This window comes from Phaenicophaeus curvirostris, chromosome 25 (assembly GCF_032191515.1).
Source record: "Phaenicophaeus curvirostris isolate KB17595 chromosome 25, BPBGC_Pcur_1.0, whole genome shotgun sequence".
Classification (NCBI taxonomy): Eukaryota; Metazoa; Chordata; class Aves; order Cuculiformes; family Cuculidae; genus Phaenicophaeus; species Phaenicophaeus curvirostris.
Window position 1 is genome coordinate 2,720,037 of NC_091416.1, and position 26,521 is coordinate 2,746,557.

Below are 26,521 nucleotides of genomic sequence, written 5' to 3' on the forward strand. Positions count from 1 at the left end.
TGTCGTTATAGCCGCGGTGGGTGCTGGGAGGCGCGGGCGCGGAGGGCGCGGGGAGTTGCAGTCCCGGTGGGCTTGGGAGTGTCTTAGCTATAGGAGCGGTGGCTGCTGGGAGTTGTAGGCGCGCGGCGCAAGGGCTGCTGGGAGTTGTAGTCTTAGCGGGCAGCAACCCCTTGGTTGCTAACCCAGCTCGAATTTCTCTCCCAAAACCACAAAGAGGAGGGTTTGCCCGCGGGTTCGTTTCCAGGGAGGCTTTTAATGCTCTGCTCCAAGATAAGGAATACCCAAATAGCCTGTATCAAAACGCTGCGTGTAATTCTGAAAGTGCTAAAAAAGCACGGGCGCCGTTAAAAAGGACACGGATCCATCCACCCCCCCCACTACGAAAACCCAACGGCTGCTCCGCTCCGACGCTGCCTCCGAAACGGAGCTTTTCCCTGCGAAAAGCCCCGAGGTGTGGAGCAAACGCATTTAAAATGGAGTTCTGGAGGACTGCGCTGCTGGCAGCTTTACAAACACGGAAAAGGGGACGTTGACGGGCGAGGGTTTTATACACGGTGTCGCTAAGAAACGGATTTGAGCTTCTTTTGCAGCCCAGTTCCTTCGATCCCGCTGACTGGGAGCTAATGCCGCGACGGGTGCCACTTGACCTCCCTGTAGCTCTCCCTCCGGTAGTCGTAGTCGTGGCTCCAGCCGTCCCGGTGCCTCTCGTCGTAGATGGGCTCCCGGTAGCGGTGCTCGGGGTCGTGGCCCCTCTCCTCGAAACCGTAATCCTCCCTCCCGCCCCGGCAGAACTCGGAGCCTCGCTCCCCGAAGCGCTGCTCACGGGCGAAGTGATAGGGGTGGGCGCTGAGCCGGCCCTTGCGCTGCGACGGCAGCTCCGGGCGCCGGGGAGGCTGGGAAGCCAGCGCGGGGTGGAAGGTGTGGGGAGCGTGCTGGAAGGCGCCGGGGAGGGCGAAGGCGGGCGGCTGCTGCCGCGCGGCCCCGTGCATCTGGGAAGACAAGGGGAAAAGGGTCAGTGCATTTGGAGAGCTTGCTCCGAGCGAATCCCCGCGCCAGGCTCTGAATCACACATCAATCACGCTGTAAATACACAGGAAATCACGGAGTGGCTTGGGTTGGAAGGGACCTCCAAGCCCATGCAGCTCCACCCCTGGCAAGGACATCTCCTTAAAACCATTCCCCCTCGTCCTATCCTTGCAAGCCCTGATCAAGAGCCCCTCCCCAGCTTTCCTGGAGCCTCTTTCGGTCCTGGAAGCTGCTCTAAGGTCTCCCCGCAGCCTTTTCTTCTCCAGGCTGAACAACACCAACTCTCCCAGCCTGTCTTCATACAGGAGGGGCTCCTCTGGAGCCGTTCCAACAGATCCATGTCCTTGCTGTGCTGGAAAACGAAAGCTTTGGGGTTGGAATTGAGACTAAACTAAGCTCACAGGCTGGCTTTTAGCGATTGCTTCAGCTACATCTGAAGCCCTACAGCTCTTGCAGCTTCCCGAGTTGTCAGTTCAGCTCCACAAAAGCACATTCCCGCAGCTTCTCGCGGTCATTACAGGAAACAAGGACTCAAAACTTGAGACGACGCTGCCACAAACACCATCAGACAGAGGCAAACGGCCTACCGGCGCTTGTCTCGGAAGGCCGTCCGCTGTCGGCAGCGGCCGCTGCGCCGAGAACCCTGCTGCTACCGTGCTGTCAGGAATCCTGTCGTATCTACTGGAGAAAACACAACAAATCTCAGTCTGAAACAAGAGAAGATTGCAGTCCACGCAGCATTTACAGCCGAGTCACTTTAGAGACCAAAGAGCCACCCCCAGTGAGAGCCTGAACTCGCTGCCCAGCTCAGAAACCAGCGCAGAAGCGCTCTTGGCAGCGCCCTCCTCGCATCTTTTCCATAGTTGTATGAAAACATGATGCTAGTCCACTCGCATTAGGATTTCAGGCACCAAGGGCGTGCAAAGCCTTGCTCCATAGGGAAGAAAGGCCAAATTGGACTCGGAAAGAGAGCCAGGAAAGCAGCGAACCACACGAACGCTGTGTTCTACTTGGAATTTTGTGCTGAGGGGACTTCCTACCTGCCACAGGTGGGTGCTGGATGCGGTGAGCCAGAAGGGGCGTTGCCAGCGGCTCCGTGTGGGGAAGAAACTGAATTTCCATCCTGAGAGGCATGACTGCTCCCTGGAGAGAAACAAACACATCACGCCACCGACCAAGAGGAGCCTGGGTACTACACGAACCTGCAAGGCGCTACCAGTATCCACTGGCTTAATTATCTCTCGAGGATCATTAGTGACTGGCAAAAGTATGCAATCCCATCTCCCAGACTGCAACTTTGTACCAGCCGGGAAAGATGCCATCAGGCAGCGATGTTCCGGCCGGTTTAATGGATACCAGGGCAAATTTTACTGCTCGAGTGGTTAGTTTAGAGCAGCTTCCAAGAGAAGAGACAAGTCATCAAAAACAATCCCACCAAAAGGCTCAGCTCTGGGATTACAGCTCTAAAGCTCAGCTCTAGGATTACACTGACCAGCAGGTCCCTGGTGAAGCAGAGGGAGAAAAGCATGTGGGTGTTCGATGACGCTTTCCCTACAAGGCGAGTGCCCCTTGAGGACGAGCACGGGTGATTTACCCCGCTGAACACCAATCTGTCCACCTCTGCAGGGAGCTGGTGGTGGGTTTGCTGTCTCCCTAGCCGGGTCCTTTTCACGGGTACCTGCTCGGAACTGGATTTTGATGGGCCTCCCGAACAGCTTGATCCCATTGAGCAGGCTCAGCCCGTAAGGGACGGACTCCTCGTGCTTGAAGTTGACAAAGGCGAATTGCTTGGGCCTCCCATCTCGGTCCTTGGGGATCTTCACCTTGATCACCGGGCCTGCCTGCGAACCAAGATGCGAACGGGGTTAGAATCATGGAATCACCAGGTTGGAAAGGACCCACCGGATCGAGTCCAACCATTCCCATCAATCACTAAACCATGACCCTCAGCACCTCATCCACCCATCCCTTAAACCCCTCCAGGGAAGGGGACTCAACCCCCTCCCTGGGCAGCCTCTGCCACTGCCCAATCACCCTTTCCATGAAAAATTGTTTATGATATCCAGCCTGACCCTCCCCTGGTGGAGCTTGAGGCCATTCCCTCTCGTCCTGTCCCCTGTCCTTTGGGAGAAGAGCCCAGCTCCCTCCTCTCCACAACCTCCTTTCAGGGAGTTGTTAATAGCGAACGGGATAAAACGGGAACGGGATAAAACGGGAACAGGGCGGCTCTTCGAGACATCGTAAACGCCCCAACGCTGAGGAAGTTTGGCCCTCGGCGGCCGCCGTACCCCACCCGCCGCGGCCTCCTCCGCCGCCGGGCCTCGCCCTGCACAAAGCGCGGCCTCGCGGGGCGGCGGCTGCCGGCCGGTACCTGGTGGAAGAGCTCGAAGATGAGCTCCTCGGTGACCTTGGGGTCCAGGTTGCCCACAAAGAGGGTCCGATCCGCCTCCGCCGCCGCCGCGCCCATGGCCGCCGGCGGGCAACGCGCGCTCCCAGCCGCTGCCGCGTGCGCGGTGACGTGGACGGCGCGCGCCCCGCCCCTTCCGGTGTGGGCGGAGGCGGCGGCCGCCATGTCGGGGCCTGGAGCTGCTCGGGAGCCTCTCGCCTCTCTCCTGCCGCCGTCCCGGGCCCCGCGCCGCCCGTGCGAGCCGGGATGGGGCTAAACGAGCTCCGAATCAAGGAGCCGCGGCGTAAAGCCCATCCAGTCCCACCCCTGCCCACAGGGACACCTCCCACTGGATCAGGGGCTCCAAGCCCCATCCAACCTGGCCTTGAACCCCTCCAGGGATGGGGCAGCCACCCCTGCTCTGGGCAACCTGGGCCAGGGCCTCCCCACCCTCACAGCAAAACATTTCTGCCTAAGATCTCATCTCAATCTTCCCTCTCGCAGCTTCAGACCATTCCCCCTCGTCCTGTCCCTGCCCTCCCTGATCAAGAGCCCCTCCTCAGCTTTACTGCAAGAAGGACATTGAGGGTCTTGAGCCCAGGCGTTCTGGGACTCTGAGGCCGTTTACCCTGCAGAAGAGGAGGCTGAGGGGTTGCCGCAGTGCTCTCTGCAGCTTCCAGAAGGGAGGTTGTGGTGAGGTGGGTGTTGTTCTCCCAAGTAACAAGTGACAGGAGGAGCGGAAATGGCCCCATGTTGCTTCAGGGGAGGGTTAGATTGGACATCAGGAAAAATTCCTCCACTGGAAAAGGTTCTCGGGCACTGGCAGAGGCTGCCCAGGGCAGTGGTGGAGTCCTCATCCCTGGAGGGATTTAAAAGACGGGCAGACGAGATACTCAGGGATGCTTCAGGATTGGACAGGCATGGTTGGACTCAATGATCCCAAAGGTCTTTTCAAGCCAAACGGTTCTGCGATTCTATGATTTTCTGCTCCTCCCTCAGGAGCGGCTTCTGCCACGGGGATTTGCCAGGACACTGGGCTTTACATCTTCAAGGATTTTGCCAACAGCTCTGTCCTTTCCCCAAGTGCAGTTCATCCCAGCCCCCACCATCCCAGGATGCTTCCAAAGACACTGGATGTCAAACAGTTGTGTTTTCCATCTGGAAAACTTTTGAATAGGGGAAGTTGAGCCTTCATTTTTCATTAGATCCCGACGCGTTACGGCATATCCTATTTTCCTGTTAATTAGACGCTGTTCATTTTCTTCACTTCATTACTTATTACCGCACCTAGAATTTATATTCATTTGGTTTAATCATGGTCGCCTGGTTAAATTCTAAACAGTCACTCATTCAGAAAGGAAATTATTACCTCGCTTTGCCAGGACTTCCACTTTGCCTTAATTTCCCTGGAGCCTCATTTTCTTCCCTCTGTTTTCTTCCCTTCCTGGGCCCCCCGGGCTTGGCTGGGAGCACACGGTGGTTGTGCCGTTGTTGGGTCTCTCCTGCTGCTCCGGGTGCCTGCAGCAGCCGGGACCCACCAGCAGTGCCGAGGGGCTCGGGTGCTGCTCACACAGCTCAGACCCGACAAAATGTGCAACAGGAAAATAGGAAAACAGTTAAAGATTTTCACAGGCATGCTCTTATAAATTCTTTGGGTATTTTTCCCTGGTTTTGTTAGTATTTTATGCTCTTTTTGCTCTTCAAAGAAGTAAAACCAGAAAGTTTATTCAGTTTGGGGGACAAAACACGTTATATAGTTGCTGATCTCCACCCTTAATATGTATACAATCTTAAATATTGCAGAAATGAGCAGCTCATCCTCCTCAGGTCACCACCACTTATACCCATGCCTAATGCCTCTTTCTTCACCTGCCTTCTAGGTTGCTGCTTTTAAGCCGTGGATGCCCCCATCTCCCAGCTCAAGGCTCCAGGGCTTCGTGTTCAGGCACAGAGTGAGTCTGGAGTGTGTCAGCTTTGCAGGAGAAGGAGGAGAGGTGTGAGCCGGGAAGCCAGGCTGCCATCTCCTTTGACACCTCTTCATTGTGTGGGCTGCGTCCTGGTGTCAGCAAAGCTTGTACAGGTGAGAGAAGAGATGAGCTGTGCCCGGCCTGGCCGCCTCTGGTGCCACCACGATTCCTGTCGTGAGCAGCAGGCAGAATGCCACCTGGCCTCTGCACTGGGAAAGGTGCTCAGCGGCTCCTGGCAGGTTGCAACAGCAGGGTAATTGGAGCTACAAACTTCTCCGTGAAGGAAATAATTGTGATTTTTAAACAGACCATAAAACTCCCCAGCGATGCTGATGTTCAAACAGTTAAACAGCGATTAAAGACGCCAGCGCTACAAGACCTGGGCATGTTATTTCCAGAGAACATGCCAGCAGCTGCTGAATTCCTGCCTTTACTGCGCCGCGCTGGCAGGCGCGGAGTTTTTTATGGAAACGGAGGTGTTATATTCCTGCTAACTAGCCAGCACCAGTGGTCCTGAGCTGCCTCCAGGAAACCTCTGGTTTTCTGCTGTTGCTGGAGCATTTTTCAGAGCTGGACAATGAGGCTTTCCCGGGGCTTGCAGCCCTGAAACCTTCAGTGGGGTTTTGTAAGCAGATTCTCACCAGGAGACCATGGGACAGAGAGGAAACTGAGCTCCTCTGTGTTTGACCTGGGATTGCTGGGTGCTATGAAGCTTTTATGGTGTTTAGGGACCCAACCTTCCAACCTTTCAACTCCTTCCTGAGCTGCATTACTCACTATCTCTAGCTTTGTACCAGCCTCTCCTGTCAAAACCAATAAGATTTGTGACGGGGCTCTACCTGTGTATATCCAGCCTGAAAATTTCCTGTTCCCATATTTCTTTTCACTCTTGAACTAAAACTACCTCACAAGACCACCAGTATGAGGGAGGGGAGGAGGATCTTCAGCATTAAATCCCACTCTCTTCCTTCAAAAAGAGAATTATGACACATTGAATGCACTAATGTTAGTTTTTATTCATGTCTATGCTTAAGTATCTCTAACATGCATCTCTGACACCGTTAGGGCACTCACGAGTTTATTTGCATTAATATAATGGGGTGAGGGGCTGCGGGTGAAATCGTCAGAGCTTTCTTTAAACCAGGCACCGTTTTCCTCCCCAGTGCCCACCGTCTAGCTGGAGGAACGCTTGCGTGCCACGAGGCTCAACACATTTTCACAATCTGCACGGGGATCGCCAGGCAAGCACGGCTGCATCTCGCTGAACCTCACGTCAAAGCCAGCGGCCTCCACTGCTTCCTCCACATCTTTTTTCTCCAGACGGAGGCATGAGAAAACCTGGTTGTTGAAGGCATAGAAGGTTTCCTGGAGGACAGTGAGCAACACCAGGTGCCCTCCTGGCTTCACAAGAGCACCGATGTTTCTCACGGCACTGCGGTAGGTGGCCAGGTCCTTGCAGGCGGCCTCCAAGCAGAGGGTGGAGACAATGCAGTCAACAGGACGCAGGGCCACAGGGTTGGCTTTGGTCACATCGCACTTCAGAACCTGCTTCACCTTCTTCCTCAACCTCTCCTCTTTCTCAGCCCACGCGTCCCTAGCAAGTAAATAAACAAATAAATAGATAAAGGCTCATTATAGGGTTATTTAGCATCTGTGCCTGTGACTCCATGTATGCTGTTGTCAGTGGCAAGGTGGGTAAGAAGCCAGGCTCACCTGTTCCCTTCCAGCTCACAAACGTACTGCACCACCGGGCTCCAGTTGAAGGCTCCTGGTTCCTTCTTCAGCCACTTCTCCAGTTCCCGGCGGTTCTGATCAGTGTAATCCGAGGCAAAGATCTCCTGGAAGTTCTCACAGGCAGACAGAAGCTGATAGATGGTGGGGCCGCAGCCAATGTCTATCAGGGTATCGCCCTTCAGGCCATCTGGTACAGAGTGCAGGGAAGATGACTAATGGCAGGAGGTTTAACAAGGCCAAATGCCAGGTCCTGCACTTGGGGAACAACAACCCTGAGCAGCTACAGACTAGAAGTCTGTCTAGAAAGCTGCCTGGAGGAGAGGGACCTGGGGGTGTTGGTTCGCAGCGACTGAACATGAGCCAGCAGGGGCCCAGGTGGCCAAGAAGGCCAATGGCATCTTGGCTTGGATCAGAAACAGCGTGGCCAGCAGGGCCAGGGAGGTGGTTCTCCCACTGGACTCGGCACTGGTGAGACCAAACCTTGAATCCTGTGTTCAGTTCTGGGCCCCTCACCACAAGAAGGATGTTGAGGCTCTGGAGCGAGTCCAGAGAAGAGCAATGAAGCTGGTGAAGGGGCTGGAGAACAAGGGTTAGGAGGAGCGGCTGAGAGAGCTGGGGGTGTATAGCCTGGAGAAGAGGAGGCTGAGGGGAGACCTCATTGCTCTCTCCAACTCCCTGAAAGGAGGTTGTGGAGAGGAGGGAGCTGGGCTCTTCTCCCAAGGGACAGGGGACAGGACGAGAGGGAATGGCCTCAAGCTCCACCAGGGGAGGGTCAGGCTGGACATTAGGAAAAAAAATTTCACGGAAAGGGTCATTGGGCACTGGCAGAGGCTGCCCAGGGAGGGGGTTGAGTCCCCTTCCCTGGAGGGGTTTAAGGGATGGGTGGACGAGGTGCTGAGGGACATGGTTTAGTGTTTGATAGGAAGTGTTGGACTCGATGATCCGATGGGTCTTTTCCAACCTGGTGATTCTATGATTCTATGACAAGATCAGCCCGGTGATTTTGGAAACATCCCAGTGCCTCATTGGGCCATGCCTCCCCTAACTCAGAAACGCCACCCACAGTGCTCTGGACCTATGATGCGGCAGCTCCTACAGTGGGTGAGAGCCCCCAGTCCTGCCCGTGGACAGGGGCACCAACCCCACACCCACCCTGCCTGGCCTGGATATGCTGCTGTCTCCAGAAACTGGGGAACAACTCCAGCTGGCACTATGCTGTGTGCACAGATATAGAAACACCCGTATATATATATATATATTTGTGTATGTGTGCATGCGTGCGATACAGCACGTCGCTGGCATGCCTGCCAACGGCCCCGTCCAACGCTGCGCCCAGGAACACTCACCCAAGGAGAACATTTTGTGCAGGCTCTTCAGGTTTTCCATCAGGAACGTGTTGGGCTGGTTGTTGCTGTCGCTCAAGTTGTAGAATTCTTTCAAATACTCCTGAGGGTTGAAAGTGCGCTGGTAAACATCTGCGTCCGTGAAGACTTCTGGAGCAGCCATCCTGCCAAGCGCAATGTCTGCTGCTCGCTCTTCCTGCCGGACCCTGCTGTGCTTTCGATTTTAACCTCTGTCCCTCCTCCGCTTTGGTTTGGTGCCAGCTGCTCACGAGGGTGATTTTCTCTTGCTCTCTCTCTGTCCTGAGCGTTACTTCTGTTTCAACTTGCTGCAGAGCCCCCGAGCCCGACAATACCTGCACCAATGACTGTAATTAATGGCAATCTCTGGGATTATGTTACTCATCCCTGGATTTATAGTGATGGGCAGCAATAAAAATGTGCCATGCAAGTTGCTCTCACCGCCCATCACCGCTCTGTAGCTCCTAAACGGTGTCGGTGAGTCCAACTCCTGCTTAACAGCAGATGGAAGGCAGCGTGTTTGATAATATAATATATCAAGGAAGTTTCAGGGCCACTAGATGTGGAGGGGACACGGTGGCTGTGGTGCTGGTGGCCTCCTTCGCCTTCCCCACCACGAAGAGGCAGCAGAGCCCCGTGCTTCCCCTCGTCCCCGCATCATCTCTTCCTCTTCCCGCTCTCCCAGCAGGAGATGAACTATCAAACAGTTTTAGGCTCATTATTGGCTCCGAATCTGTATAATTGGCTTTTTTAAAGGTCTGTGACTGGGAGGGGCAGGTGGATGAGCCGCCGTATCATCCTTAAACTAATAAGCGCTGTTCCAGATCCCAAGCTGACTTTGCTTCCCAAACCCTGCGTGGCCGGACCCGCTGATGCGAACGCAGCTGCTGAAGAGGAAGCGTAAAAAGGATGCCAGCTTGAAAGATGAACACGTTAAAGACATTTTCTTCTGAAAGCAAAGCAAACATCAAGCGCTCCCGGCTACTCTGGCACTGAGACCCTGGGCTAGAATGGTCTCTAAAGCCACCAGCCCTACAAGAGCTTCTCGTACGACGGTAAGTGGACCCAGGGGCACCTCAGCACTCCAACGGGAACGGGAGGTGGAGAGGAGGTGAATTTGGCCTCATTAAATTCTTGGAGCTCAAGGAAGCGGTTGAGGTGCTGCGTGTCACACCAAGGAGCAGCCACGCAGTCTCACTCCCCGGGCTGCAAGGGAAGCTGCCAGCAGCAAAGCCGATGCTGAGAACTAAAATCCAATGACGCCTTGGTCCAGGCTCCCAAGGAATGGGCAGGGACACCACCGTGCCAGCCCCAGCTCTCACTCCTGAGCGGCCCCTGTTCTCACTCCACGTGGTATATCTGCATTTTTCCTGAAGGGTGCTTGGCTCATTCACTTTTCCCTCCCTGCTCGGCAGGGCTGGTGGCTCTGTAGGGCTGCTCCTCATCTACCTCCTGAGGGACCTGGAGCCACCAGGGTGCCCAAAGAGAGCACCCGATAGCATCAGAGCATCACCCGTGACCTGGCCATGCACTAAGCATCACCAAGTTCACCACAGGCTGTGCTCTGAACCCCAAAGCCGAGCCTAAGCACAGGCACCCTTGCTGGGGTCTGAATTTATTTACTGGGCTGAGGTACCTAATGCCGTGTAGCCCTGCAGCTCAGGGACTTTGGCTCATTTCTATGTGCCAGCACAGCTCTTGCCTTTCAGTCTGGAGAGCTTGTTTTTGCTCATGGAATGACGTGATTTGGGGATAAAAGTGCGAGCTGTCAGCACCCAGATCGCCTCAGGGATTCGTGAGTGGGAGCAGTGGAGCCTCTTGGGGATAGCAAGCCCTTTATCACCCACGCTGCCAGCCCAGACCTCGCTGCTCCTAGAACTCAGATACAGAGCCTGTCTCTGCATCTCCCAAGCTGGGAGCAGCCCCCAAACAGCTCTGCCTCCCCGTCTTTCCGTGTCTATTGAAATCACAGCTCTAGACATCTGATTTCCATTTTCCCCCGTACTCTCCGTTCAGTCAAAGTGTGTGATTAGGGCTCTGCGGGCTCCATTGTCATCTCTACCTAAGTGCTTCTCTGATTGATATAAACAGCATTGCGATATTTACACTGCAGAACGTATCGCTCTGCCTGCTTCCCTGGATAATGCACAAAATCTGCCATTACAGGGAGGAAAAACAACACTAAAAGGCAAAATCCCTGCAGAAAGCTGTTGGGAGGGCAGGTGCGGAGCCCTCGCTGATGGGACAAAGCTGTGCCCCATCAGCCCAAGGAGGAGCATCCTGGCCTCGTCCCATCACCTGGGCAGGTGTCAGCGGTTATAAAGGGCAGGGGGGGAAGGTTTTTACCCCTGGCAGCAGCTCAGGGAGTTTGAGCTCTCTGAGTGCTTGCTGTGAGTACAGTTTGTGCTGGTAGCTGGTTTTTACCTTGCTCTCAGAGCAGCCCTGCGCTCTCCCTGGGTTTAAGCCTCACCAGTTCCAGGCTGGTCCTGGGCTCTGCAGCCAGTGATGCCCGAGCTCTCCAGCCTCCCAGGATGTTCCTTCCCACCCATCCACGGTAAGCGAGGTGCCCAGGCGCTGTCGTGTGGCACAGAGCTGAGACGGGGATGTCCAGGGCAGGGAGGTGGGAACAAAACCACCCTTTTCTCTTTTTTACATGTTTTTTACTGGACTGAGCTTCCCCCCAACCTTCAGATGTGCAGGAATCTGTGTAAAGAAAGAACCCAAAAAGCCGATATTTCAGCTCTCAGATACTTTGTGGAGCAGGGAGTAATGGTTCTTTGGTTGAAAATGCTGGGTATTTGAAAAAAGGTGGAGGCAATTGTGCTTTTAAAGGATAAAATGCACTTATTTGCTGAAATGCAACAGCTCAGGGGCGTTCTGCAAACTCCTCAGCTTTCTCATGTGCCTTGTTGGGCTTTTCTGGGTAGAAGCTCTGGGGTGCCTGTGGGCAGCAGGGCTGGAGGGAAGGAATGGTGCTTCCCAGAGTGAGTCTGCTGGGATAGAGACAGTCATCAGTGTGGTAGCTGGTTGATTTGGTTATTGCAGCGAACTTTTCCAGTGGTTTCCTGTGTTTTTCTTGATCCAAAGGATTCCCCTTCCAGTTTCCAGTTGGGTCTGAAGGATTAGCTGCTATGCTTCTCCTTCTGCCCTCTTCCTTCTGGGGGCAGGAGCAAGTGCAGGCACTCAGCTGATTTTTTTTTTGGTCTGGGGTGTGTGTATTGATGCAATCTCCATTAAATTATATGTAATTAATAAACAAGCAGGCTGCTGGGATCTTGCCCCAGGTCTCACCGTGGTGGGAAGCAGGAGCAGCCGGGGCAGCACAGCACAGGGAACAAAAGCCGCCTCTTCCTCCGCGTGGTACAGAGAATCCTGAACAAAAGGTTCCCGTTCCCCTGCGCCTGTCTCTTTTTTTCCCCCCCCTCTCACTCTCCTTTCCTTTCTCTTGCTCTTTGATGGAGATTTAAACAGTTCTCTTTCTGGTTTGCATTTCTCTCTGCTGCAACAAGAAAGTAGCAATTAGCCATTACAAGGCTGTTTTACAGTCCTATGGAAGCCCTTTCCATCCGCTTTGCTGTAAATGGGTATATCTTTTATTCCTAGTTTTCAGGAGTGTAAAACTTTACAACATTTGCTGCAAACCTTCATACTTTGCTTTGCAGTTTATTGCTCCCTCTGCAGATATATCTCGCTCATAAATAAGGATTTCATCTCTACAGTACTTGACTAGGAGCCACGATGCCTCTGAGCTGTTTCTTTAATGGGACTTTGCTTGGAAATTGCAGCATGATTCCTCCCAACCCTCAATCTCGCCTTCACCCAGAGCTCTGCACGTGAGCTGCGGTGCCAGAGGAGGCTCAGCCCCAGCCAGCAACGCCCCGTGGCTCTGGGAGACGTGGGAGATGCCTCCAGAAGGTTTGGTGGGCACTGGGTTGGCTGGGTCTGCTGGCTGGGGTTGCTCGGGGCACAGAGGTGGTAAAGCCTTGAGCAAACAGAAATGTGAGCGCTGCTGCTGCCCCTGCAGATCCCCTGAGCAGGGCTGGTGCCGGACCTTGTGCAATAAAGCAGCAAATGGAGGGTCTGTGGCATTTGATTCAAGTGCTCTGCTCCTTGTCTTGTGAAACAGGCTGCGCTCCAACCCTTTGCTCGTGGCGTGGTGGGTGCTGGGATGCTCTCAGAGCTGCTTGTGTGCTGCCCCAGTCCATCGTGCTGGGTGATGAACGCTCCTCCAGCTTCCCAGGATGGTAGGATGAGTTGTCCAACGCCCTTTTCCAAGCTCTTAGGCGAGATGCCCTTGCTGGGTGGTTTCCATGTGCCCCCCTTGCTGTGTGTATCTGGTTCCTCAGCTTCTTTACAGCACAGGGAGTCTCTGCTCTCTGGATGTTGCTGGACATGGCAGCGGAGCTGTGGAGAGCTCTGGAGGACATTCACATCTCGCTTCCCTCTTGCTGGCAGCCCAGCTGAGGATTGCTTGCTCCTAGTGATGGCATCAACCTCTGCAGAGCAGGGATGTGGAGGCAGAAAAAGCTGCTGTGGGGCTGATGGGTGTGGAGGGAGAAGCGTCTGCTCTGATGCGTGCTCTGAGTGCCACGTCTTTGTGGGTGCAAACCAACTTCAGAGTCAGCAGAGCCAAGCCTCTCACACTTGGGAGGCTGCTTTAGGTGGAGAGTTTTGTCTTTTTAATGGGGATTTACAGGTTATTTTTAAGAGCCTCTTTATTTTCCTTCAATAAGTAATGAACCCAACCGTTTGCAGCTCCTGTGATAGAAGAGACGATGAGAGGCAGATCTGATGAACCGGAGCTTCCTATGGGTTCAGGTCTGATGTGGACGCTGGTGTCTGAGTGCCCTATAGCTCTTATTACAATGGGAGCACCAAGAAGGGCTCCTTTTCACTTTGAAAATCAGAGAGATGCACTGGGCATCCCTGGATAGTGGCTTTGTCTCACACAGCCAAAACCGGAGCCAGACAGCAAGGCAAGAACTGATGTGGGAATGGGGGCACGGTGGGATTTTGGTCATTGCTGGTTCCACCTGTCCCTCCGGGAAGGGGCTGAGGTGTTCAGCATTCCAGCGATGGTCCAAGGGGAGCAGTGGGGGGACTGGTCCCTGCTGCAGCCCCAGCCCAGCCGCTGTTTTTCCAGGACTGCTGTGACACAAAGGACTCGGAAAGGTGTGGGATATTAATTGCAGCTTTCAGACCCCTGCGTGCTACACGGTAATTTTATCGCATTACGGTGATAGCGGTTTTAAAAATCGCCCTCCTCCCGTCCCCTTTTAACAAAATAAGTCTTGTTTTGCGCGAATGCATTTAGGGCCAATTTGTTTATAGTCCAGAATGGCAGCAATTAAAGTAGTGTTGTGCATTTGGAATAAATGCAGTAACGCTCCTGTAAGCGTGACCTCTGCTGTGAAAGGATGAAACCGGGAGGGGAGATTGAGCAGCGTGGGGTGTCGTGCTGCAAGTCCGTGAAATCGCGGTACCTCGCGTCTCGTGCCTTTGAGCATCCCCGCTATCGTGTTATTTAAAGCTGTGTTACCTGGGAAAAATAAGCTAATTAAAAATGCCTTGGCTGTGCATGTCTGTGCCCCCAGCCCTGTGTTCTGCTCCCTCCGGCTGCGGGAGGGACCGGGTGGGTGCTGGCAGGTACCGCGTTAGCGGATGCTTTATGGGCTCATGTGCTGTACCTGCCACCAAGGTTCCAAATGTCAGAGCCGGGCGCGGGGAGGCGGGTGGTGGGAACAGGTGGGATCGGTGAGTCTCCAGGGTCCCACTAATTCACAGGGAATAAATTGGTGCCAGGAGTGGGGACAGTCCCATTCTGGGTGCAGGTGACTGAGCAATTCCCTTCTGGCAGGTGAGGGAGGGAGACCTGTCAGCCTGCCTTTGATTTTATTGTCTGAACCAGCTGTAAAGGTATCCTGCCTTCCGTGCTCGCTTTGCTCTTCCTCCAGGCTTGGAAGTGATGCCGAGCCTCACTTAAAATAATGAGCACCTCTGCTAATTACAGGAGGCTGCCCAGTTGTGACCTGCACCACCTCTTGCATCTTCCTCATGCAGGAACCAATGTTGGACTCGATCCAGTGGGTCTTTTCCAACCTGGTGATTCTATGATTCCCGGTGAGATGAGAGACATTCAGAGCCCTGTCAGGGAGTGGTGTAAAGGCGTTTACACCCACATGGACCCAAGCCCCTGCCTTTGCACCACACACAGGGTAGGAGCCTCCAAAAAGGAGAGTTGGTGTCGTATGGAGGGGAAGGTGTGTGTGAAGGGGATGCTTTGCAAGGAGCAAGGCCAAAAATACTTGGAAAAAGGAAAAATCCTGGAGTGGTACATGATTAAAGCAGCTGTGTAACAAACTGCTGCTACCCACGGACTCAGCTTTGATTTCCTGTGCTGGCTTTATAGGATTCCCAAATTAGCCTTCGGAAAAGCGATGTAGCATTTGGATTGTCCAGTGAGGATTTTCCCGTAGCATTTGCACTACAGGGAGTGAATTTTCAACCTGTGACTCCTCTGGGAGAGGAAAGGTTAATGAGCACCCGTGGAAATTCCTGGGTGCATTTCTAGTGTCTCCTCAACATTTGGGTTGCCCTTTCTCCAGGGAGAGCAGTGCAAATCCATAAGCCAAGTTTGAGGTCCCTGTGCTGCAGCAAGGGTGCAATTTGGAGTGGGAAAAGAAGAGTGGCTGTTTATTAATTGAGTACCTGCCTACGATTATCTCCTGCGTTTACAGGGGGAGCGGCCAGCCCTGTATTGATGTGGGGTGCCAGGGTTGCTGCCCGGCTCTGGAGCCAATCCGGATCGATGGCTCGATAACTGATAAATTAACAAGGAACGAGCCTTGCGACAGCTCTAATTTTTGCGTTGCGCAAATGAGATTTTGGGGGTTATTTACAGCTGCAGCTGGCAGTTAAGGATATTGGTGAGTGAAGCGGCTTGGATTAATACGGAATTATTGACTGGGAGGTGGGAACCGGGGGGAGGCAGGGAGTGCTGGGTTCTCTCCACCACTGCCTCTAGGAAGCACTCTGGCTTCAGGGAAATCACTGCTGCACTCCTCCAAACAGGGGAAAGCACTGCAAGTAATGCTGCTGAGCAGCTTCCTTAGTGTTTGCAAAGGGATTTCTTGGAGATGCGTGGCTCGGGAGCGGGTAGGAAGGGTGGTCGAGGGAGGTGCCTCATTGCAGAAGAGCTTGAGACTCAGCAATTGACTTTCAGCATGAAGATGAGGATGGAAAATGCCCTGCAGAGGATGGAGCTGCCTGGTCCCAGAGCTGGAAACACCTTCCCGTGAGAGGGTTCTCCTCTGGAACGGGGCACATGGGTTGGAGACAAGAATGTGGTGCTGGAGGGAGAATCATTCGTGAGGTTGGGTGCTGCTGCTGAACCTTCTTGCCCTGCAGAAGTGCAGGAGATGTGGCTTCCCAGGAGCAGGCGGCAGCCGCCCAGCCCAGCAAGCCCGCGCAGATGGCGGGGAGATAAATGACGCCATCTCCATACTGTAGTGGCTCGGCTGTAATTTCTGAAAGACATTTATTAGAGGCTGCCTTCCCTTTTTCAGGGACTGTGACTCCTCGGGCAGGGGGAATTGCGGCAGGGAAGGTGGAAAGCGCAACCCGGCATTACTGATGAGAGCAGTGCCCAAAACCCCATCCATTCCTCTCCTCCAGTTTTCTCCTCTGACAATTTATAGGTTAGTTTGATGCTTGAATAGCTGTGTCTCTCCAGTAATATGTATTCTCTGTAAGTATTCCCCGCTGTGGCATATCCTAAGAGAACTCCATCAAATAATTATCTTCCCTTTTATTTATTCACAGTCTTTTCACTCGATCTGCATCACGATAAAATATTCCAATGGTTTCCTCTTAGCGCTGAGCCTTCCCTAGATTGTAAAGTGTATTTATGTACAGTATTAAATCCGCCCTGCGCTGCTCTTTATCTCAGCGATGCCCCAGCCACCTCCTGCATCTCTGGGATGTGCACCCAGTCCGTGCTGCTCACCTGAAGCCGGGGCACGAGGGGCTCCCAGGTGGCTGGTACGGAGGGATGGAGAAGGCACAGCCCCACCGGGGAACCTTCCCATCTTCCTCCCTCGTGCTTTGAGCCAGGTTGTTGCTGCCTTGCAGAGCCGAGGCGGACGTGACTGCAGGATGGCCGAGTGCAATCAGAGCAGGGAAGAAACCAATAACCTCTTTTTTTTTTTTTTTTTCCCCCCCCACCTTCTGGAGGGACTGAAAGAGCAGTGCTGCTCTCCTCCAACGACTTGCTGGATCTCCCTGAGAGCCGACTCAGTGGATGGTCTCTCGAGGAAGGCTGCATCCAAAAAAAGGGCTTGTCATCCAGAGGTGACTGAAGGGGATGATGTGCAGTGTGAGGGAGGGTCTCCAATGCTAGCGAGTGTTTCAGAGCAGCCCTTGGAGGAGGTGCAGGCGTGGGACATCCCTTCCACGTGGGTCAGTGCATGTGATGGGGAGGTCTTCCAAAATAACATTCCCCAAGCTACTACATCCTTATCTTCCTGTGGATTGTGGCGTGCTATGCATCAGCCTAATGGGGAATATTTGATGTGCTGTGTTGCTGTTTGTGGTTTAAAAAGCCGCCGTGTGAGAGACGGGAGCGGTGGCTGCTGCTATCAGTGATACAGGCAGGATCTCTGCAGGCTGACTCACCTAAAGCTGAGCTGGGCTGAAAGGGCTCGTGTTTGAAAATTGAAAATCCATGGCAATGCCTGGGATTTCAGTAGGCTAGGAGAGCTGTTCATCTCTCCAGGGCTGAGGGAGTCAAAGCGAGTTGAACTTCATCTTTAAGTTTGCTTCTACCGCGCTCTCCACGCGTGCGAGTGCTTCCCAGGAGCCCGTGCGCTGCGAGGCAGAGGCAGCATCTGCGCTCGCTGCCACGTCTGCGATGCAAGGACAGCAGTTAGGAAGTTAGTCACGGAGCGGAGTCGCGGTGACCGTTCATAATCGTGGCTTTTATTCCCTGCTTTACCCACAGTCGGCTCGGCTCGTAGGCGGAGAGGCCGGGAGAAGGGGTTGCTCCCAGGGAGAGGACTCATCATGGTGAGGATGATGACCTGATGCTCCCACTCACGTGGCTCCGGTACCTCTTCGGAGTGGCTTCCCCTTCAAACCACGGAGAGGCGCGTTCCCTAGCAAGGGTTAACTGAGTGTATAAAATTGATTGCGATTTTAGTAATTCAGTATAATCACAGTCTACCAGCAGGTTGCTTTTCCAGCAGGAGGGTTTGGAATTATTTTCTGGAGTTTGCAATATAGAACTTAAATTAAGCCTCAGAAGTCAGAGGAGCTCTGCTGCATCTCTAATGTGGTGCTAAATTCTCAGCAGCACATTCTCTGTATTAAAGCCTTTGCTAGCAATTAGGTTCATTAACTATCACAATACCTTATTTATTACTCGGCATGCCATATGGTTTCCCAGCTAAAGAATGGCACCCGTTCTAGCACAGACCATTTGGCATCATAAAAATGTTAACAAATAATGTTATGGCTCTCAAGGGCAAAAGGGCTCGCCGGGTTGCAGGTCTGAACGGCAGGAGAGAATATGAAAACATTTTTCTTCTATGGCCAAATAAAGAATTCCTCGAGACAGAAGTATTCAAAGAATATCACGATCACATCACGCAAATGGGAGTTTTATACATGCCCTTAATGGTTATGTCAATATTTGCAGCAGGCAGCGCTCTCACTCATCTCCTTTCCTTCCCCCTTCTCCCCTCGCCGAGTGTGGACCTTGTTGGAAGAGCCGATGGCGAAGGAACCAGCTCCTACAAGCATCCCTTGTCTTATACTTCTTGATTTCTCTTTTGTGATGGGCACTGGCTTTCTGGTGGGTGGGATCAATGGTCAAGCACTATAAGGGGTGAAGTCTTAAACTAAGAGAGGGGAGCTTTAGGCTGGATATAAGGAAGAAATTGTTCATAATGAGCGTGGCAAAGCGCTGGCCCAGGTTGCCCAGGGAGGTGGTGGAGGCCCCATCCCTGGAAACATTCAAGGTCAGGTCGGATGAAGCTCTGAGCAACCTCATGGAGCTAAAGATGTCCCTGCTCACTGCAGGAGGGTTGAACTGTGGATGAGTTGTTAAGATCCCTTCCAACCCAATGATTCTAAGTTGTGCAGTGAAAAGAGCAAATAGGAAGCCCGATCGTGAAATGTCAAGTTGTGTGTTTTGACCCTGAAAAGATTAAAATCTGTTGTAGGTTTTAGTGGCTGTTGGAGGAGATCATAACTGCGTGCAGCCCGGGCTGTGGGCATTACACCGAGCACGCCTGCACTTGGTTCCTATTTTCAGCAGGATTAGGATTACAAGAGACAGGAGCAGCACTTCAGGTCACAGAGACTTGACTTGCCTCATCTCAGGCACCGTGTGGCCAACATGTAAGGAAAACATGCTTTTCCATTCCTGCTCCATGATGGGATGGTCCTAGGATAGGGATGCTCAAAGGGGGAGGCTGACAAGGTGTGATTTAAATCGCAGCAGTAATGAGAGCAGGGATTAAACCAGGAGGAGGGGATGCTCCAAACAGCTGGTGCTGTGAGGACATGGAGCCTATCAGACCTGAGGTGCCTATTATTATAGAATCGCCAGGTTGGAAAAGACCCATTGGATTGAGTCCAACCACTCCTATCAATCACTAACCCATGTCCCTCAGTGCCTTGTCCACTTGTCCCTTAAACCCCTCCAGGGAAGGTGACTCAACCCCCTCCCTGGGCAGCCTCTGCCAGTGCCCAGTGACCCTTTCCATGAAAATTTTTTTCCTAATGTTCAGCCTGAACCTCCCCTGGTGGAGCTTGAGGCCATTCCCTCTCGTCCTGTCCCCTGTCCCTTGGGAGAAGAGCCCAGCTCCCTCCTCTCCACAACCTCCTTTTAGGTAGTTGTAGAACAGCAGAGTACTCAGCCCAGTGCTGTACTTGTTCTGTGCAGCTCATGGGTTGCTGCATCCTCCAGAGCTGCTCGTGTCCTGCTGGAAACCCTGTTCCTAGGGGATGGATGTGATGGGGAGTGGTGTTACTGAAAAACTCCCCAGCTTTAAAGCCAGGGAGGATTACTTCTCATCACCTCAGCTGAACTCTTGAGCAGCGCCGATGAAGTTCTTCACCAGCCAGTTAACACAGTGCTGCTACAGGTCTGAAATAAAGGCATTTTTGGGTGGAACTCATCAGCTTTGGTTTTTCTGGCAGCTGAGGGCGTGCAGTGCCATAGGCAGAGCCACGGCTTGGTGATGTAAGTGCTCAGTTGGAAGGTGTGTAGCCAAAGATCAGGCCACAGAGCTGAGCATGGTGAGCACTTGAGATACACTCTGCTTCCACCTCAAAGAAAACATTTAAAGTCAGACATTTCTCAGCAAAAACACTGTAAGCAACTTCAAGCAGCACTGTCATACAGCATTTGCGGATGAGCCTGGGAGTTAAACCTTCTTTTCCCTATCCTGTTTCCAAAACTATGCCCCTTGACATCTGATCTGCCACCGGGATTAAGCAGATGGTCACTTTAATGTTCTTTCTGCCAGCCTCGCTGCTTCTCTTTGCAGGCTGCAAGTCCTACTTCCATCCAGCACCTCCGGTCCAGGTGCTGCTGTGCAATATCCCCATGTCACCCATGTGTCCTTGGGAAGCGTGTAAGGAGTAGAGAAGGTGCTCAGCTGCTTTACTGTAGGGTGAGGGTCCTGCAGCAGTGATAGCATCGCTCAGGCAGGGGAAAGAGACAGAAAATGAGCTGTTAGCACAGAGAGACGACCTCCCGGAGGCTCTGAACTCCTATGTGCTCTTGGGTTTTTTGCATTTTCCTTGTTCCTTTGAGATAATTGCTTTTTATTTTGCCCTTTATTATTTTTTCCCTTTCAAAGTTATTTCCCCTTTCATATTCCCCCTTGGTGGAATATTTCCAAAATGTGCCCCTTCAAAAGCCTCTGGGGCTGGAGCCCCACCAAGGCTGTTTTACTGTGTGAAGCCAGGAGAAGGCTCCCTGCCCTGTCTGTTGGTCCCTTTGCACAGCCCCGAGGACCTGCAATGATGCTGTAGCAGTTTCTGTAGTTGGATCAGTGATACAACCACTCTGACCCCGAGAATTTAGTGGAGAATTCTTGGTTTTCAATGGAGAGCTTTCTTCCAAAGGGTGGGGAGAAAGAGAATTCTGGTCCGTTTGTGGTGGAGTTGATATTTACTGGCTTAAGGATGAAGTACCTAGAGCAGCAGAAGCAGTGGAGGAGAGGCAAGCTGGTTAGAAGCACTGGGCTGGCTTTCAGAAGGGACTTTCTACCTGGAGAGGAGTCTGGGGGCTTTTGGAAGCAGCAGCATCGCTTCCTCCCCCCATTTGCATCGCCAGCTGCCTGCAGAAACCCGTGCGAGCCTCTGGCTCTGGGTAGATAGGTCTTATCCAGGAGAGGCTTTGCAGCAGTGTTTACTTTCATTCTTGGGAGGCCGATCGAGCCGTTCCCACAGGGAATGTGCCGTGGCCCAAGGTGAACGGTGCCAGCTCCCTCCAGCATGAAGGCTGCGTGGTCCGAGGGCACCATCGCTCCTTCAGGCTTATCTCCCAGCCCCGTCCCCCAGCCAGGATGCAAAGCCCGTGCCCGTGGGGTTAGTGGCCATTGACCGAGCTGGAATGCGCAGATTTCTCCCGACCTTCGCAAGGGATTCATAAATATCTCCCCTGAAAAGGGTGGTTTGCAAGCAGGCTTGATGCACGAATGTTATCTGAGGTTTCAGTCGCTTAGGAATCTGCGACCAGATAAGATACAGGGGGTTTATTGTATCTTCTGGCAATTATTAAGAAAATAAAATCAGTTAATATCTAACCTTGAACCTAGACTGTGATGTTTGGCCTCAGACTTTATTCTGACCCTCTCATAAGTCCTGGTGTTGCACCGTTTGGGGTGTCAGGAATGATGGAAGAGCTGGACAGGAGTTTAATCTGAGACTATTGCGCAGCCAGATCATCTCAGAAACGAGATCTGGGTGATGCGTGATTCAGGCACTCGATTTCTTTTTTCCTCGTGCGAGAAAGGGAAGGAGAAGCCCCTTTTGGCACAAGTTTCCCCAGCTGTGGAGGCATTTTGTGCGAATATTTAATGCACAGATATGCTGAGAGAAGGGGGGGTGAAAGGCTCCTGCCAGCGTGGGCTTTTGTTTGCGCTGTTAAAAATGGTAAATGCATCTTCTGCTCACACAGGGGCACGGAGATAGATATCTATCTCCCATCAGAAAGGGGAACGGGTGACTCATGCAACTGGAAATGGGACATGGAGCTTTGCCCTTGCTAGAAAGGAAAGCTGAAATTAGGAGTAAAGGTGTTTGCTGGGTGATGGGGATCTGGGATTTGGCTCACTCCCTCCAGTAAACGAACTCGAGTAGCGCCAGGGCATGAAAACTGGCTGCTCGCAGCGAGGCAGCTGATGCCACTTTTGGCCCTGGGTGACTTTCAGGGTTTTTTTTTTTAAGCTCCTGAGTCATTCAGGGGCTCTTGAAAGCCGTCCTGTTTCAAGGCACCAAGAGGTTTAAGCGATATGTTAATGAGATGCTAATCTCATGCTCAGAAAAGCATGCAATGGGTATTTAACTTGCCTGGAATTGTAGTTGGTGTCTAAACTTGGGGGCAATGCTCTGGAGAAGGATGCTCCCCCTTGCAGGGGGGTGCTGGGTGCAGTCCTGTCCTTGCTCATGGGGGAACCCGGCATTGACGGCACCGAATCCATCCTGAGGAGAACCGAAACCCCAAGGGATGTTTGGGAGATGGAAGGAAAGCAGGCTGAAGCTCAGAAATGAGCCTTGTGAGCGCATGCCCTGCTTTGGTGGCAGCACGAGCCCCCAGAGGGCTTTGCTGGGGCCCAACTGTAGATTCTGCTCTGTTTAAAAGTGAGTTTTTTCCAGGGTGAACTTTACCGAGCACTCGTGCAGCCGCCTCAGCACCGTACGGTTAGGGCTGACATTTAAATCTCTTCCCTTGTCCCGTGCAGGATGTCAAATATTTTAGGTTAAGAGAAGGGGAGAAGAGGAAACGTAATTACCCAGTAAATTAAACAAAGACACCCCCCGACTCCCGCTTCTTAGCACTTCAAAAGTTGCTGCCTCTGTCTCGAGCTCTCTCGCATCCCTACAAAGGGTATCGCTAAAAATAGGTTCTGTACCAATGATTAGGTCACAGCCTGCTAGAAGGAGAGGTTTTTATTTAATTAGCAACCTGGCAGCGTGTTGCTGGGGGGGACACACATAAACACGGCGGTTCAAAGCCCGGCTGTAAAGTTTGTGCTCCTTCGCTGAGTCACTGTGGCTAAATTCCCTTTTGTGTGAGGGATTTAGGGGAGGAATGTGGGAAGGCTGGCAGGGCTGCGCCCTCCTGAGTCACAGCTCCCTCATCCTCCCAGCCTCAGCTGGCTCAGGGCCCTAAGCTGCTAATTAGGCTCATTGTCTTAGGGGCTGCGTGAGGTCTATAACCTGGACAAACGGGAAGGGATGAAGGGATGCGCTCCTGAAAGCCACGAGCAGCACGTTGCTCCTTCCACCAGTGTTGGTGCCTTGTGACCCATCCCTCGTTAGAGCCGGAGGGACGGATGCTGAAATCCACTTGCTTGGCGAACGGCACCGATTCCATCGTAGCTACCGCTCGATGAGCAAAGTTGTGACTCAGAGCGGCGCTTACGAGCAGAAATGTCGCACCGTACGGATTTTAGTGTCCCCCATTTGTTGCTCGGGTGCAATATCCCTTAAAGGAGCCCAGCTTCAAACTAAACAGAGGATTTTTCAGGGTGAGAAACTGCTGGCTGCACAGAGATGCACGCGTGTGGCAGCCCCGTTGAGCAAGGCAGAGCCGTGCAGCCGTACACGGTGACACCCGGCTGTTGGGTCACGAGGCGGTGACGCAGTTATCGCTGCTGCCAGGCCTTTTTTTTGCATGCTGGCGAGCTTGCTGGATCACATCCCGTGTTGAGCTCCAGGGAAAAGGCAGGCAGCATCCTCGCCCCTGAGGGTCCACGTGGGGATGCAGCATCCTCATCCCTGAGGGTCCATGCGAGCTCCATCTGAATCATTTCTGGTTTGACTCAATGATCCAATGGGTTTTTTCCAACCTGGTGATTCTATGATTCGACTGTAGACGTTCACCCTTCTCACAACACGAGGGCTCCTCTGCGGCTCCGTCGGGTTCAGTTGCAGCTGTGCTCCCACAAAGATTTATTTCGATGTGGATAACTCGTGGAAAAGCGCAAAGCCGTGCGCTCGCATCCCCCCACCGCAGCCCCCAAACCAGCTGCATCCTCGGAGTGACTCTCGTTTCCCTTTGTGCGGCGAGCGGGGCCACAATAAAAGGTCTGTTCCCAACTCCTCCACTCCCTCGTGCAGCCACAATGCGCTCGGGTCCAATATCCGCACGGCTCGGACTCGTCCTGGTGCTAATCAATGGGTTTCAGAGGAAGCTTAACGCTCCGTGGCTGCACGCTGAGCATCCTTCTAGGGGCCAGACGTGGTTCGCCTCCCGCCCCCTTGCAAACAGCTTTGTGCGCTTAGAGCTTGAGGGTTTGTTTTTTTTTTATGTAAAGTCTAACACATTTAATCATCTTTTCATAAGCTGTCAGCCCTGCCACACGCGAAAGCAGAGCGCGGCGTTGTAGCCCATCTCCGAGGAACGCTAGCGTGCCTGACGAATCCTGGGCTGGGGCGTGCGCACCAGAGCTGGGATTCAGTCGGCTTCTCCCAAAGCTTGGAGCCATCCCAAAAATCACTCTGTAAATTCATGGGGTTTTTTTCTGATTTAAGCTAAAACAGAGCTTATTTTGCGCAAAATCCCTGCTCTGGTGTCTCATAATTCAGCCCTGCTCCAGCAAGACTGGAAAACCCTCCAAAGGCACCGAAAGCGAAACAGAACTGCTCCTAGGAAAATGTAGGAGCTACAGTGAGGGAAAGAAAGTTCCCATCCCCTCACCCTGTGGCAGCTCGGGGTGTGCCAGTTGTTTTTTAAGTGCAGGGGGGAGAAGAGGTCCAGCAGGTAGAGCTGGGCTGGGGGCAACCAAATTCAGATCCCAGTAAGCTGGAAAAGCTGGAGCCACTTCACTGCTTCTCTCGCTGGGGTGGGGAGAGGGGGGCGAGTCTGACATCACTGATGAGGTGGAGGGATGGAGAAGGGCCTTTACCCATGGGAAAGAGAGAGGGTGTCACAGAGGGAACATCTGTGGGGGCTTCTCCTCCCTCACATTTTCGCAGGGCAGGTGGTGCTGGGGACCTTCTGGTTGCAGTTGTCTCCCGCAATGGTTTTGGTTTGGTTTTTTTTGGTGGGCTAAGCATCCCAAACAAGGCATTTTCTTATTATAATTTGGGAGACTTTTCTGTTTTCTTGTTCTCCTGCTCAGAGCAGGGGTGGCTGCCCCATCCCTGGAGGGGTTCAAGGCCAGGTTGGATGGGGCTTGGAGCCCCTGATCCAGTGGGAGGTGTCCCTGCCCATGGCGGGGGTGGAACTGGATGGGCTTTGAGGACCCTTCCAACCCAACCCATTCCATGAATTCCTCTCCCTGTTCCCAGCTGGATGCTGGAGCCGCAGCCTGAAGCTGCCCTCATCCCCTGAAACACCTCCAGGCCATTAACTTGCTTTGCTCGTGCTTCGCGGAGCTTTTCTTCCCGTGGGCCTGCTGATGCTCGCCTGCCCTTTGTGTTGGGAAAGCGAATGTTGACATCTCCCCATCCAAAAATAAAGGAAGGGCTGGGGGCTGAAAGTGGATCTGAAGGGATCCTGAGGTTTACTGGGAAGGATGAGTGTGTTCCACCTGGTCCTTTGGCCGTGGCCATCTCAGGGGTTTGATGCTGGAGGTTAATAATAATCGCACCAGGCAGCACATCATTGCCCCCGTATCTGGTTGAGAGATTTACAACTGAAACTCGTGGCGGAGGAAGAAATTGCCTCAATCACTTGGAGTAATGGCACATGGAGAGGCACTTGGGCGTGACTGCTATTTAACACGAGAGCCCAGCTTGGCTTCATTTAACGTGCTGGTTCCTTTCTAATAAACACGTTACACTACAAGGTGGGGATTAAGATCAGAAAAGTAAATAAATTGGAAACTGATGGGGAGAGATGGGAGGGAAATGGAAGGGACTGGGCGGGGAGCGACGGGTGATTAACTCCCTTGCTGGGGATTGGGGAAAACGACCCTGAAGGCCATGGAAGTGGCTTCCTGAGCTTGTTTGGCACCTCAACAAGCATCACTTGGAGGGCTGCAGGTACTGGGCAGCCCTGTATCTGCCCTCAACCCTGCTGCTGGGCTCCCAGCGTGCCTGCAGGTCCGATGCTGGACCTGGGAGATGGGCTTTCCTCCCTTCTCTGGGGCGCAGAGGCAAGCAGCTACTCCTGCTTGCCCTCTTCAGCTTGTGAGTGCAACCAGCTCGGTCCTGTCCTTTCTGAATCAAGGTACCTGGCATAAGCAAGGTCACAGGTGCCTTGGCTGAGGCTCCGCAGGGAGGAATTTGCATTCCTTTAGTGTTTCCCTCGCCCAACACGCGGGGGGCATTGCTGGAGGAAAGGGAGCTGGTGCTTGAGGTCACGGACAAGAGTTTTTGGCTTTTTCCTATTTTGTGAATGTTATGATCGCTCTGCCTTCTTGCCAGGGAGGGATCGCCCAGCTCTGTGTGTGCAGAGGAAGAGTTTGGGAGACAACAGGGCTTGCCAGAGGGATCAAGATAAAACTCTGGGGACTCCTGGGGTATCCAGAGCTTCTGTTGGTGCTGCCCACTTGGAGCAGGGAAGAAGTCCCCAAGTGAAGGGAGATCTCCTTAGTTTTGGCTGACAAACGCGACTTGTGGAAAGATGCTCCGGCTAGAGTTGCCCAACCAGCTCTTCCGTCTTGCTCTACCTCTAAAAGCAAGACAAGATTCATGTTCAAACCCTCTGGAGCCCAGGGAGGAGGTCTCCAAAGATACTGTCTGGAGCACAGATGCCGTAGTGCCTTGTGGATCCAGGAGTGATCGGGGCACACAGGGTTTCTTTGCTCAGGTCGCAAGCCACTCGGTACCTTTGGGTAAAGCAGCTTCTTAAACAACTCAGT

General features: G+C 53.1%; 3 protein-coding genes across 4 annotated transcripts in view; all 3 read right to left on the reverse strand.

Moving 5' to 3' along the window:
* The window catches only part of CENATAC (centrosomal AT-AC splicing factor), a 365,184-nt gene that overhangs the window by 92,605 nt on the left and 246,058 nt on the right, over positions 1-26,521 (reverse strand). The window lies entirely within an intron of this gene.
* On the reverse strand, positions 234-3,536 carry RBM7 (RNA binding motif protein 7). Of its 2 annotated transcripts, none has more exons than XM_069876378.1 (5): positions 3,398-3,536; positions 2,705-2,867; positions 2,067-2,169; positions 1,614-1,704; positions 234-989 (listed from the first exon to the last, which is right to left on the reverse strand). In XM_069876378.1, exons 1-5 carry the CDS (start codon positions 3,491-3,493, stop codon positions 621-623), a joined length of 822 nt encoding a protein of 273 aa, XP_069732479.1. In that variant the 5' UTR covers positions 3,494-3,536; the 3' UTR covers positions 234-620. The 2 variants fall into 2 exon arrangements, with proteins under 2 accessions (XP_069732479.1, XP_069732478.1); XM_069876377.1 differs by having other exon boundaries at positions 1,614-1,707.
* On the reverse strand, positions 6,376-8,688 carry NNMT (nicotinamide N-methyltransferase). Its single transcript, XM_069876578.1, has 3 exons — positions 8,460-8,688; positions 7,093-7,300; positions 6,376-6,973 (listed from the first exon to the last, which is right to left on the reverse strand). Exons 1-3 carry the CDS (start codon positions 8,617-8,619, stop codon positions 6,553-6,555), a joined length of 789 nt encoding a protein of 262 aa, XP_069732679.1. The 5' UTR covers positions 8,620-8,688; the 3' UTR covers positions 6,376-6,552.

Excerpts from the sequence above, each read along its gene's own strand:
- RBM7 (XM_069876377.1), bottom strand. The coding sequence starts at position 3,493 with ATGGGCGCGGCGGCGGCGGAGGCGGATCGGACCCTCTTTGTGGGCAAC. Across the intron at positions 2,868-3,397 it reads TCTTCGAGCTCTTCCACCAG|GCAGGCCCGGTGATCAAGGT; the intron begins GTACCGGCCGGC and ends CTTGGTTCGCAG. Across the intron at positions 1,708-2,066 it reads CCAGCACCCACCTGTGGCAG|TAGATACGACAGGATTCCTG; the intron begins GTAGGAAGTCCC and ends TGTTTTCTCCAG.
- NNMT (XM_069876578.1), bottom strand. The coding sequence starts at position 8,619 with ATGGCTGCTCCAGAAGTCTTCACGGACGCAGATGTTTACCAGCGCACT. Across the intron at positions 7,301-8,459 it reads GCACAAAATGTTCTCCTTGG|ATGGCCTGAAGGGCGATACC; the intron begins GTGAGTGTTCCT and ends ACTCTGTACCAG. Across the intron at positions 6,974-7,092 it reads TGTGAGCTGGAAGGGAACAG|GGACGCGTGGGCTGAGAAAG; the intron begins GTGAGCCTGGCT and ends TTTACTTGCTAG.